Source organism: Rhineura floridana, chromosome 7 (genome assembly GCF_030035675.1).
Source record: "Rhineura floridana isolate rRhiFlo1 chromosome 7, rRhiFlo1.hap2, whole genome shotgun sequence".
NCBI classification, from domain to species: Eukaryota; Metazoa; Chordata; class Lepidosauria; order Squamata; family Rhineuridae; genus Rhineura; species Rhineura floridana.
In genome coordinates, this window is record NC_084486.1 from 35,912,087 (window position 1) to 35,925,960 (window position 13,874).

Genomic DNA, 13,874 nt, shown 5'->3' on the forward strand with positions numbered 1-13,874 from the left:
CTCGAGTCAATCCAAAATACTTTTTTTAAACAAATCTTGGGCCTCCCAAAAAGTACCCCAGCCGCTCATGTGAGACTGGAATTAAATGCCCCTTCCTTAATGGTTAGACTTGATTTATCATTTCTACGCTATTGGAAAAAACTTTCGCTCCTCGACTCATCCTCCCTGGTAAAACTATGCTGGGAGGACCAAATGGAAAATGGGGGCTGGGCCTCTAACTTTTTTGCCCTTGGTTTCCAATATCTTTTGACGCCCACCCTTCTTACAAATTTTAACCCAGACGCACTACGTAATTTCATGTTCGAACATGGCCTACAAGTGGATAGAGCAGCGATCGCCACCTCATCCTTTTCCCATTGATTTCCACATATTATGCCAAATGGTACAGCCCTTAATTATTTTGATATACTAACGTTGGCCCCCCTGCGCAAAGCATACACTGAGCTGAGATTCCAGGTAATGCCTTCAGCATATTTACAGGGCAGATACCTTGGAATTCCTATTGGTGACCGTTTATGCATAGCTGGATGCAAGGTACCTGAGGATTTGGTACACTATATGCTTGTATGCCCAATGTTCTCTCTCCCACGTGAAAATTTTTTAAATCCATTGATTGCCACAAGGAAAGACCTTAATAGTTCCCCAAAAGTGATCCTTTTATTATCTTCTGTACAACCCCACATTGTGTTATCTACAGCCAAGTTTGCCTTGGCAGCAAAGAAACTTAGAGTCAAATGTGCTAATAGCTGTAATTGAGTTTATTAGCAAATTATTGCTTGTTTTATTTTAGTCTTGTTTATAGTTATGTTTTATGTTTTGCTTTTGTAACAGCCTTTGGCTATATACATTTAATAAACAAACAAGTAAAATTTCTGGGATGACCTTGTGCCTGTCATAGTTTAGTGGCATTACGTGTTGCATGCGTAGTGCTGGTTTTAGTATTATATTTGAGTGCATGAACAAGGAAAACATGAGGTGAGGGTGGAATGGGGAGAGGAAAGGCTCTTCCAAATCTAGCTCTAGTAATCATGCTAAAATGTTTTTCTCGTATATCTGCTGTTGCATGAGAATGTCATGTGCGATGGACTTCAAAATGCTGAAGCTTATATCCCTTACTTTATGCTAGCTTGATACAGAAGGAAAAATGCATGCTGCATCTTGATCTCCAGATTATAGCAGGAGAGATAATACTTGCTTTTTTCTATGTTTAGAAGTGGGAGGGAATTGCTGAACTTCTTCTCCATCAAAGGCTGTCTGGAAATACCCATACTAGATAGTAGAAAGCTATACTGTAGCAGGAAAGCTTATTGGGGAAACAGTTGCCTTTCATAGCACTTAATATGCTAAATTGCAGAGCCTTCTGTTTGTAAAAGACATGCTTTTAGGATTGCTAGGTACATGTTACTTAATGGGCCAGTCCAGATGTCATGATAAATCATGGTTACTATGACGGAAATAAGCTGTAGCAACCCTTGGGCTTACAAGTTATTCTCTCCCACCCTCCTGTGACTTAGCTGTGAGGAGGAGACTGGAAGCTATCGCTTCCGGTTCTGATTCGTTTTTTGGTCCAAACCCAATTTGAGTTGCGAAGTTGGCCTGTTTCAAACCATAGTTGAGATTAACCAGAGTTTAGAATTTTGATACAATGCATAACCATAGTTTATTTTAAAAAAAGGAAGCAAAGCTTCTATCTCCTTCTCTCAGCTCTCGGAGAAGGGAAGGTAGTAGCCCAAGGTTCACTACCAGTTGTTCCCATCATGATAAACTATGGTTTATTATGAAGCCCAAACCAGTTCATCTCTTGAATGAACAATATTCCGTTCATCTGGAGAGAAGACAACATTGCATGCACTTCAGGATGTTGGTAAAACTCTTGGAAAATGTCTAAGTGTTATTAATTTCTACTAATTTAGCCAAACACAGCACATATTTCAAGTCCTTCATACCTATTCTTTTCCAAATGGCAAGCTAATTGCACTGTTTCCTCATATTTATAAAAGCAGTGGTCAAAATGAACTAAAAATAGCTGCTACTAATTAAAGAGCATATTCCATTTGAGCTTAATTTCAGAGTAGCACACTACAATGGAGAAGGGATGGAATGTGTAAAAATTGTTTTTGCATGTGGTAAGCAAACCAAAGTGTATAGGGAGGAGTTACTGGGATAGTGAAGTACCTTGTGAAGGATTGGTGGAATTAAAGAATTAAACTAACAGAATAAGCAAGTTCTAATTTGCAGCAGTTATGGTAGTTTAGCATGGTGTAAATTCTGTGAAATCTGTAATACAGTAGGGCCCGCTTTTTGGTGGCCCGCTTTGTGGCGTTCTGCTAATACGGCAGCTTTCAATTAGAGTAAGGCCCCATTCATATGGCACTTGTTCCTCTTTTACGGCGTTTTTCAGGTGTCAGGTGCCATTCGGTTGAATGAGTCCCACTTTTCAGCGGGTTTCACTTTTAGGCGGGGGTCTGGAACGTAACCCGCTGTATGAGTGGGGCCCTACTGTAGTTTGAGATGATGCAGACGCACTAAACAGTACATTGCAGGTAGAAAGGGGTAATATCCTGAGTTCAGAAAAAGGTGAAATTGTCTAAATGCAATCTGGGTTAATGTCTGGCTAGACCAGCCTTTCCCAACCAGTGTGCCTCCAGATGTTGTTGGGCCACAACTCCCATCTTCCTGACCATTGGCAATGCTGGCTGAGGCTGATGGGAGTTGTGGTCCAACAACATCTGGAGGCACACTGGTTAGGAAAGGCTGGGCTAGACTGTGTTCTTCTCTTGTATAGAAATGTGACTTGGTAGCTTTAAAATAGTTTGGTAGCTTTTAAAACAGTTAATGCAAACCACTATTTGAAATAGGAACAGAAAAGAAGCCCACTAGTTAGTGTTGCACTAGAAACTTTTTCATGCCTACTGAAACTGGGCATGAATATGGTCTTCAGCAAAATGACTTTTTTGTTGGCATACCAAGTTTTCTTGAATACTGCATAAATGTACAGTCATGAGGTAGACTGAGCAAAGAGCACTGGAATGATTGTATATATCTGCCCTTGTGTGGATTACCTTTCTAAAGCTTTGAGGGAGGGGGGAATCTTGTCCCTAGTCAACTTTTATGCATCTTTCTCTGTAGAGTAAAATTGACAAAAGCAATTTAATTGGGGAAATTCAAACTGAAAGCACAAGTCGTTAACCTGAGTGGCACTGTGGCATTTGGGGTTTGTCCCGCAGCTTAAATGTGTGTTAAAACTTGACTAGTCCTCCTTCCTGCACAGTGTAGAGAAATAATTTGTAACTGTTCTGTATGTCTCTAGCAACCACAGGATATTTGTAGCATGGTTGGATTTTGTTCTACCCTGAAATCTGTGCCTCTACAGACTCTGGTGCCTGCTAAGGTTATCTCGACAGTAAAGGTAGAACCAATTGAGGTAAGGCTTGGTGTTCAATCTGCATAGTACTTCTTGGTGTGGGATAGAGGCACATATCACTGGAAAATGGTAGTTTGATCTCTCTTTTTTTTGCATGGATTAGACTACATTTTGGGAAAGAATATAAATATGAACATACATTCTGAGTTTTTGTTCAGGGTTGATGCCATTGAAGTGTCTCAGATTCTTGCCAACGTAATTAGCTCTTCTGTAATATTTTGAGGAAGCAAGTGGTTAATGCATACTTGAATGAATCCAGCTGTGCATGCAGTACTTGGCATGTCAGACCCACTTAAAATAAGATGGGAAGCAGTTCTTTCCTTTAAATATAAATCAAATGTGATTAGCACTCATTCTCTAGTAGTAGAGTTTAAGGGTAGGATAGTGGTTAAATTGCTTTAGGGTTTGATCTAAATCTTGGCATGCTTTTGGGTAAATAGAGGACTGCTATTCTGAAAGAGAAGAAAAGCTCCGATTTCTAGGCATCAGAAGTGTTATATACAGCTTTAGCCACTAAACAAATTCTTTTATCTCGGTACTCCTCAAATTGAATAGAAGTGTTCATTTTTATATACAACTCAAAGGCAAAGAACAAAAATGTCCAGCCTTAACATTGTTTTGCCATGGTTTACAAGGTGATATTGAGGCAAATACATTTGCTTTGTTCATACAAAGGGACCATAGCTCAATGGTGGTAGAGCACATCTTCTGTGTGAAAGAAGATCCCAGGTTCAAGCCATGCCATTTCCTGTTGAAGGAGTTTGATAGAGGTGATGGAAAACACCTCACCACAAGACCCTGGAGAGCTGTTGCCAGTCTGAGTAAATATCAGCAACATGGCATTATAGTCTGACTAGGTATATGTCAGCTTGCTACAAAATGGACTAGTGACTGTTAAAATATACATCTAGCAGCACATTGAACTGAATCATAGATGTACAATTTCCAAAAATTTTGAAGCCATATCTTTTCTCCTTCTGTTCCTTCTGGGAGGAAGGACAGGATATAAAATTAATAAATAAGGAAGTTTTGGGGAAAGACTCAAATATGCAATAACTTTTTTTTTTTAAAAAGCACCCATTACAGATTGAAAGTCACTCTTTTATTTTAGGAACATAAAATGTATTTTGTATAACTAGGTTTGCCATGTTTAGTATATTAAAAGATGACTTATTCAAATAATAACATTCACTTTATAAATATTTTAAAGTATTTTTTGTTACAAATGGAGCCACAAGCTGCTGAACTGTAAGGAACCTAGCATCTCTTGGTTTTTTGCCTGTTCCTCATAAATTGGCAAAAATGAAACTGGAGAAGCCATCAGCATTTTACTAAAAATGAAAATTATGTATTCTGGATATTATTAGGCCTCCACAGTGGGAAGCAGACACAAAGCATGCATTCATTCCCATAGAAAGAGCTGAGAGAAAGGGGGGAATCAATGAATACTACATGAAATCTAATCAGTCTCATTTTCTTACCAATTGCTATCAGTTTCTGCTTCTTCATATTTGTCATAAAATGTAAAGGTTTGCTTGGATTGAAATGAGCTTCTATATCCTTTTGCATGTCAGAGCCCAATCTTTTAACCCTTTTTGGGAAAAACAAAAAAAGGCTTGGGGGGAAAATGGGGGTGGGGTTTCCCTCAGTTTCTCCAGCTTTTTTTTCCTGGACCTTCACATCTCTAAACTGAATATAATTTGCTTAATCTTGAATAGTGTTGTTTAATCTCTGATGATACCTGACTGCTACTTAAATGGGCAAAAATTGATTCATTCTTCCCCTCCAACACAAGCAGCTGCTGTTAGATGGCAAAATTGTGCACTGTCTTCTCCCTCCCTGCCATGTACAAATGGGGTCCTCTGGATTCCATCTGCATGCTGTAGCTATACAGAACCTCTCTAGTACCTAGGGCTGCAGTCCTAAGCCCCTTGTGTCTCTGTACATATAATTCTGTCGTGAAGGGGAGGGAAAGATGCAAAACTGAGTTTTTGTTAGACTTCTCTCTTTCCACAAATCACTAAGCAAAATGGTTTTTCTGTATGAGGAGAAAAGTAAAGGTCTAGGTTGTCTGGTAGTCATAAGCATTCATAATTTGCCACAGTTAGTTTGTCTTGTATGCTACTTAAAATGTTGGCATCAAATATTTGATGCTATCCACGGTCATGGATTTTGTTTAAGGGATTGTGTGGACTTAAGTTGATGGTAGAACCTGAAAGTAATACAAACTACGTTATTTTCAGAGATGAGCGGTATAACAAATATTAAAGGATTTAAACAAATCAATTGGACTTGCATATTCTGTAAACTCAAGTAGACTGAGACCCAAAGTCATACCGCATTTCATGTTATTGTGGCTGGTGGTCTTCTGGAATCACTAGGGGCTTGATAGTATACTGAGAACTATAATTTTTTCCCCCAATATACAGAATAGCCTGAGTCAAACAGAATCTTTCTCTCTATGTGATGCATGTACGATAATGGTAGAAGAGGTGGCCAGCCTTTTGGAAAGCAATAAGACAGAGGTATGTATATTTTACCTAAGTACCTGTTGGATAGGAACACTAAATGCTTCTTTCACTGAATACAGCTTGCTATCCAGATAATGTACTATTTGCTTTGGTTATTACAGGGATGTGTGTATCATAGTTATAGTGTGCCCGGGTTTTTGTAGCACAATTTCATATATATACATGGTCTATTTTTTCTGGCTATTCAGATAGTATTTGATGTGAGAGTCTATATTTTTCACTGTTTAGTTTTGTGTGATCCACATTAAGTGGCTTTATGAAACACTGAAAGGAATCGGGAGGTGTCTTGACATCTCTTTGCTAAAAACATTGACTTGTTCAAGACAAATGCCTTCAGAAACCTGTATTAGCCATTTTGAGTAGCAGTCCTTTTGCAAAGCCTATAACTATTACCACAAAAGTTGCTCTATTTTCATTTTGTTCCAAACTAGGAGGAGATGGTGTATGGAATGGAGAAAGTCTGTTCTGTGCTTCCTGAAAAATACCGAGAAGAGTGCAGGAACTTTGTGGACGTCTATGGCAAGTCTATCATTGACATGCTTTTGGAAGCAACTGATCCTAAAATGGTGTGTGAGATGCTGAAATGCTGCTCAAAAAATGTTTTACCTACAGGTAAGAATTTGAGGAAACAGTACTTTGAACTAAACAATCCTACACATTATTAGTTTGCTCTGTAGTTATTTTGCATATTTTAGTTTAAGTGGCTATAGGGAGAAACTTTGAACATAACATTGGCCTCTCCCTGTATTTTCAGAAAAAATTGCTCCAGTGCAATCACACGTTGGGAATATCTGTGATGTCTGCAAGATTATTGTTGCATATGCAGACAAGGAATTGGAAAAAAATGCTACCACTGCTGAAATTGAGGAATTTTTGGAAAGAGTCTGCCGCTTCTTGCCAGAGTCTGTTAGTGACCAGGTAAACTAGATAACACTGGGCACATCTGTTTTAAAGCTTAAATGTTATGTGTGAGTGGTGAGTATTCTTGCCTTTTACGTTAAACTTCTTGTTGCGGAGCTATAAGCATAAACACGAGTCATACTAGGGACTCTGGCATTGTGCAGCCTCTCCTCTACTCGCTGCATTATTTCCTTCCTCTGTGAGAAAAGACAGGAGCAGAGCATTTAGCCTCCTGCTGACTTGGCAGGATTAATCTTTCTCCTTTATAGTCATTAAATAGAGTGGGGTGCTAATTGGATAGTCAGTGGTCTTATTCTCTTCTCTCCCCCCCCCGTCCCACCCTATCCTGTTAGAAATTTATAGAAGTTAAAGATGTGAGATGGGCAGAGCATTCCATACCATTCTGGACTGGAGACAAATGAGATGGAACTGTTCCTCTGGGGGGTGGGGAGCACTCCACCTGCCTAAACCACAGACAGAAGATACTGCATGCATAGCCAGCATATACCCTTGAAATAGGGCAGGAAGGGGGCAGAGCTAGGCTGGCCAATGATCATTGAATCCTAAACTGGTCTATCTGCTAGGGGTCTGATTCAGGCCTCTGCTGTTCCAGCCTGGAGGTGGTATAGCAAGATACAGGATTTTTGTTGTCCATCACTTTTTGCCATGGTAAGCACAAGTGTTGAGGCTCCAGATGTGGCAGTTAAAGCCCACCTCTGCCCACCATGTGTTTGGATTGCTCTTATAACCCCCTTCAAGTGGGTTATAGATTTTTAAGAAAGCATCTCTGTGTAAGATTGCTTATTGGAAACATGGTGTAATGGGAAAGCCCAGATAATGTCTTAAAACATGTATAAAATATGCTGAAATCATTTACATTGCTTATATTTGCTTACAGTATGCCTAAGTTTAGCTTAGAATATGCTTAAGATATGTTGAAATAGCTTATAAAGTCTGCTTTTTGCATAAGAGCCAAAAATAGTAATAAAAGGAGTAGTTTAAAATTGCCCCCCTTTTCCTCCATCTGACTAAAGCTGTAATTTTCCTAAGAAAACAACTGGAACAGACACAGAGATAACAGGTCTGGGCAGGCAACAAATGTGTTATGTTTACTATCAACATGAAGCAAAAGGAAGCTCATTATATGACATGGATAAGACTTGCAGATAGAGCAAAGCAGATTTTCCAGAGTTGAGAATAGAGGTCCCACCAGGAGCCTGGCTAACAACCTGATGGAGAGCCTGATGAGGCTGTAGAAAGAGGCACAGTAAAGACCTGTGAACAAGCAATAGCTGATAAGACCATGGGAACACACCTTCCCTTAGGAAAAAAGAAGTGTATAAAAAGCCAGGTTGTATAGCGCTCTGAACCCCTCAGCTCTACTGGAGCGAGGGGGTCGAAGAACACAGGAGAGAACCATCCATATATTCCATCCATGATATCTGATGGGTAATGTATCATAACATGTATTTCCATGTACTTTGTAACTTTGGCTTTGTGATATGACTTAGTTTAACTCAGACCTTCATCTGACCGCTGTTGTCTACACACTGGTAACCTCCAGGCTGGATTACTGCAGGCTGGATTACTGTAATGCACTCTATGTTGCCTGTATTGCATGTGTCAGCTCAAATAGGACTCATTAGTAGCATGTTTTGAGGGGAAAATGCTTGTCTGTACTGGAAATTAATGGGACGTGCATGTATCATCTTCAGTTGGGTTGCTTCCAGCATAAGTAGTAGCCTTAATTTTATATGTTCTTTATCCTATCCAAGTCCTGTAATCAGCCAGCAGGGGTTCAAGTCACATAATCCCTTCCTTTTTCTTTCCCTTTTTTTCATAACCAGTGTGTTCAGTTTGTGGAGCAGTATGAGCCAATGGTTGTGCAGCTCTTGGCAGAAGTGATGGATCCCACTTTTGTTTGTAATGTAAGTACCACAACTAGAATGACTGTTCATATTTAATGCCATTTAATACATAATACATAAATTTAATAAATAGGACGATACCCAACTGTCAGTGTAAGGACATTCATTGAAATAATTCAACTTAAGTTGCTTTAGTCCATTGATTTCAATGGGTCTGCTCTATATGACTAATGTTGAATATCTCCCATAAATACCACATTTGAAGTTGAGTGCTTTTTAGTCCTAGTATCTCAACAGAAGGGTTTTTTAAATGGGCCAATACTGGCAAGTGAAAATCACTTTAACGCTTTATCTTGAAAAACAGATGGGGACTCATACCGTTTTGTGTCCTGAAGTTTGACTTGGTTGATCAGAGGTCTGTCTTCCTTAAAAAAATATTAACACAGTTGATTTTTCTTTCACACCTGTCTCCTACCCTGCAGGAGCATTGCTGTGGAAGGACTGATCTGTATTTTTATTGCAATAAAAGTAGTAACAGCAATTAATTGTTCCCTGATCTTACAGAAACTTGGAGTTTGTGTGGCATCCACACAGCCCCTTTTGGGGTCAGAAGTATGTGTCCGGGGACCTGGCTATTGGTGTAAGAACATGGAAACTGCATCTCAATGCAATGTGAGTAAATGAGTTTTTGGCATACTTGTGTATTCCTATAAATAGCCCAATATTTCTGGTATCAATTATGCTAGAATAGCTGGTCCTAATGCAAACAGTTTCCAGTCATTTTATTACTCTTGGTGGGGACTGAGTTCAAGCTGATCTTGCGTTGCACATCTGTTTTCTCTCCTAGGCCATTGAACATTGCAAGCGTCATGTGTGGAACTAGAAGGGGGCGCCCACTTTGGCCAAAACTCTTCTTTCATTCTTGAAGAAAACAAGAGGCGAGTAGGCTAGCAAGAGCTAAATCTTGATGTCCTGATCTCTTCTCTCCACCTCCACCTCCATTAAAGTTGCTTTTTATGAATTGTTTGGTAGCACTGCTACTACCCCTGGAAGAATCCACAATGTTGACTCTGATTTTTAGTAGTTTATGATCTGTAAGAATAAACAGAAATCATCAATGTTGGTTGATTGGCCCAAGTGCCTTTAAGAAGGTGTGCTTTTTAGTATGTAAGTAAGCTAAGGACTCCACTGATGTATTTGGATATAAACATAGTGACTAATCTTTGAAGGCACTCTTCTTGGTGACTGGCTTGCTAGAATATGTGTCTGATTGCTCTTCATTAAAAGACCTGTTGAAATTATATCCACTTGCTTAACAGTTGATTTGTAAAGGAATCCATTTAATTCAGTTCTTTGTCCTCGGACACAGCTGTATAACCAAACAGGAATACTTTTCCTTCCATAGAAATAGTCCAAAGAGGCAATGTGAATATGCCCATGGTTCTTGCATAACTTTGGCTACAAGTCTCAATACCATTTTGGATTTTTTTAGTAAGTGGCCAGAGTTGTGTTTTCATGAATCCTAAGTAGTTGATAGCCCATGTAGCGAACACTGAATGTTAAATTCATAGGCTGTGTTTCAAACAATGCAAGTTACTACTATGAGTATCCCACAGCATGTTTTTGACACCAGGAGTTCAGAACTGATTCAACCCTTTTAAAAAAAGCCACATACTTCTTGAAAGAATAAAAACAATAAAATTACCACCACTAGACTAGAAAATCAGGCAGTGTACCTGGTGCAGTTTGACTGGCAATTACAGTGCATTAAACTAGTTCTCTTGCTGAGGACAGACTTGCCACACAAAAAAGAGTGTCTGAATGAAGAATACAAAAGAAGCTTGACAAAGGGATATTGATAGCGTGGTTTGTAATAGATAATTTTTTCATGCGAGTTTTAGAAAAGCAGAATGTCATTTTCTGGTGTTGCCATCTATCCTGCAAAGCTATTGACTTGCACACTGCAGCTATTTGCATAACTAGACATTCTGCTGGATAGTGCTGAAGGTATGTTTGGAATGTTTTAGAAGCAAAATGTCATGTGATAGTAGCATGCATCATGACATTTGCTTGAGGACACTTGATATGCCTGGGCAGGGTTATTAGCTCTGTGGCCAATCGTCTATGTGGACAGTGTCAGTGATGATAATACAAGGCCTAGATTGCAGATGGTGCCATTTACTAGCGTGTTCATTAGTAGTTTCAACATGTCTTTCCATGTTCCATCTAAGCAGGCACGTTTGAAAGCTGAAGAACAGTAGTTGGAGAATGAGAACTGTCCATAGAAAGCCTAATGCCCCATAAGTTTTCTAAACAATTTTTTCAAAGCAGGGATGATTCACTGAAACCAAACAGTCAGCCTCTTCCTTTTTTTTTTAATCTTTGCATGTTAAAGTTAGGCGCACAGGAGGTTTGAAAACTGTTTAATAAAACTATTGGTGTAGATGGATAGGGAATTCAGTCTAATGGCAGCAAACTAATTGTTGGTTCAAGTAATCTGTTAACTGTTTTCATTCAGTTTTATTTTATACATCTTAGATGCATTGAGGGCATTGATTTTATTTTTATGTCTGCTCTTTGGCTCCCAAGTTCTTGCTACTTGAAAGTGAATATAAAATACAAAACAGCTGCTGCTTCCTTTTCACCTTACTGCAGATGTTGATGCTAGCATCTGCTTAATGATCTCATGCACTGATGTAGAGTAAATATTTGCCTCTCCTTAGTATTGACCTCTCTTCTCTAGAGGTTGTCAGATTTTGATGCTGAGCTATGTAGTGCAGTTGATGTAGATGCCATTTTTTAAAAAAATTGGCTAGAATTTCTAAAATGTACAGATTTCAGTTTCTTGCTTGTTGTAGGAAGTGATTACATAATGGATCTTTTGGACAAGGAGTCTCACAACTGGGATCTTACCTTTTGTGTGTGTGTGTGTGTGTGTATTCTAGCATACTAAATGTTTTTATTCTTGTGGCATAAACCCTTCTACTATCTAGGTATAAACTTGGTGAAACAAACAATTGCTTTAATAAACAACACTTTTTTCTTTGAATTCAAGCTTCTGTAATTCAACAATAAATACATAACTAAATCTGTCAGCGATGTGTCTTTTTTAAAAAAAATTGTAACTTGGAAGATGGTGAGTCCATGAACAAGTTCCTGTGTGCTGGTAACTTAATGTACTACAGCAAATCTTGCTGGAATCTTCTAGGTTAGCCTGAATAAAGCTTCAATTAGTAAACAGTGTACTGTAATTCATGTTGTCAGCCACTCATGAACAGTATTAAAGGTGTATAAGTTTAATGTTGATTTTAAAGAGGGACTACATTCTTTCACGTTGAATGCCCTGCACAACTGTGTGCACAGGCAAAGTGTTTCTCTCCAGCACACTTACTGTAATACTTTGCCTATCCCTAAAGGCTCCAAACTCTTGAGGAAGAGGTCCTCAGCAGAGTGCTGCCTCATCTCCTACTTCTCCAACAGCCCTTCAGTCCTGCCTAGCAAATGGGTCAGTGTCATTTAAAAAAAAGTCAACTGATATAGCAGATGGTGGTGCTGCTGCTCCACATTTTCTCTACATCTGAACTCCTAAGAAACATGTAAAGGTCTGGGTGAGCAACTGGCAACTTACATTCAATCTGTTGGTGTCTCTGCTGTTAATGTCATAAGAACATTGTCCTTCACAACTTACTGTTCTATGATGACGGTCCTTCTGTTCCACCAACTCATTTGCAGGACTACATAAAATCAAATACTCCAGTGTTAAAATAGCACAAGATGTCACAAAATGCAGATGGCTTGTATGATGCTTTGCTTAATTTCCCAGAAACTCCCCTGTGACCCGTTTCCCATTAGAGATGGGCAAGCTTCCCAAAACTCCTAGTGGATTAACTCTGAATTTCACTTGCGTTCTTGAAGGGGTGATGGGAAGAACTTGAAATGATCTGAGCCAGCCCAAAGGTTCACCTTGGAAGGATTTTTCCCTGTTTCAAAAGGAACTGCTGGAGCCATATATAATGATGATGTACTGCCTTCAAGTCGATCCCGACTTAGGGTGATCCTATGAATAGGGTTTTCATGGTAAGCAGTATTCAGAGGGGGTTTACCATTGCCTTCCTCTGAGGCTGAGAGGCAGCGACTGGCCCAAGGTCACCCAGTGAGCTTCATGGCTGTGTGGGGATTCGAACCCTGGTCTCCCAGGTCATAGTCCAGCACTTTAACCACTACACCACACTGGCTCTCGCCATATATAATGGTGGGGGGAAACACTAAAGTTAAAATTGGATTAGGGGTGAAAAGCTTCATACTCTAATCTGTTTTCAGTCTCCACGGGAACATATGGAGTCATTGGTTCCTATGAGGACATGAAAAATACTGTAGTGGTAAAATCGGGGGTGGGGAAAGACCAGAACCCTGCCTGGTTTTGTTGTGGGCTAGGCCTCTTTCTCCACTTGTTTATTTTGCCTCTGTAGAGTGTTTTATCTCCACACAAATTAATGGAATGAAGCAGCAGGAAGGGGAAATAACACTGTGGCACTTTCTTTTTCAGGTTCTTGGATTTTGGGTGCATGGGTAAAGGCAGTCGGGGAATTGGAAAGGTCATGTCTGGTTTGGACTCTGGTCTTCCAAGCCATCTCAGTTTGAATCTGAGGCAAGCTTGGATGAATTCGCACCATCCTGAAGTTGCTCTGTGATATCAACATGTGTATTATATGTATATTAAGGTGATTCTGGGGAAAATAAAAGGCTTCCCTTGTTAGTCTCTGTCAAAGCAACGGTTTGATTTTTAAAGAGCTCTTTTGGGAGGCTTGCAACATTGCACAGCTAGGAGTTTGGGCTGCCCAATGGCTTCCCTAACTGAGCTGACGGAAGTGGTCTCGGAGGTATTGTTGAGATCCCCCAGACTATTAGTACTGGGGGATGTCAACATCCATGCCGAGGCTTCTTTGTCTGGGGCGGCTCAGGACTTCATGGACGCCATGACAACCATGGGGCTGTCTCAACGTGTTAGTGGCCCAACACATACATCGGGGCATACTCTCGACCTTGTTTTTACTACTGGACATGGGGATAGTAATCTGGATGTGGGGAGTCTTACATCTCTCCCTTTGTCATGGTCAGATCACTGCTTGCTGAAGTTTAGACTTTCAGTGG

The 13,874-nt window shown here is 39.8% G+C and overlaps 1 protein-coding gene across 2 annotated transcripts in view; it reads left to right on the forward strand.

Moving 5' to 3' along the window:
• Positions 1–11,811, forward strand: part of LOC133388838 (prosaposin-like) — a 43,960-nt gene extending 32,149 nt beyond the window's left edge. For both annotated transcript variants that reach the window (XM_061635250.1, XM_061635251.1), the window contains exons 8-14: positions 3,311–3,424; positions 5,854–5,949; positions 6,387–6,567; positions 6,710–6,873; positions 8,703–8,783; positions 9,288–9,395; positions 9,571–11,811. In XM_061635250.1, coding sequence (XP_061491234.1) covers positions 3,311–3,424; positions 5,854–5,949; positions 6,387–6,567; positions 6,710–6,873; positions 8,703–8,783; positions 9,288–9,395; positions 9,571–9,606 — 780 coding nt within the window. In that variant the 3' untranslated portion in view covers positions 9,607–11,811. The remainder of the gene's footprint in view (positions 1–3,310; positions 3,425–5,853; positions 5,950–6,386; positions 6,568–6,709; positions 6,874–8,702; positions 8,784–9,287; positions 9,396–9,570) is intronic.
• The last annotated feature ends 2,063 nt before the right edge of the window (positions 11,812–13,874 follow it).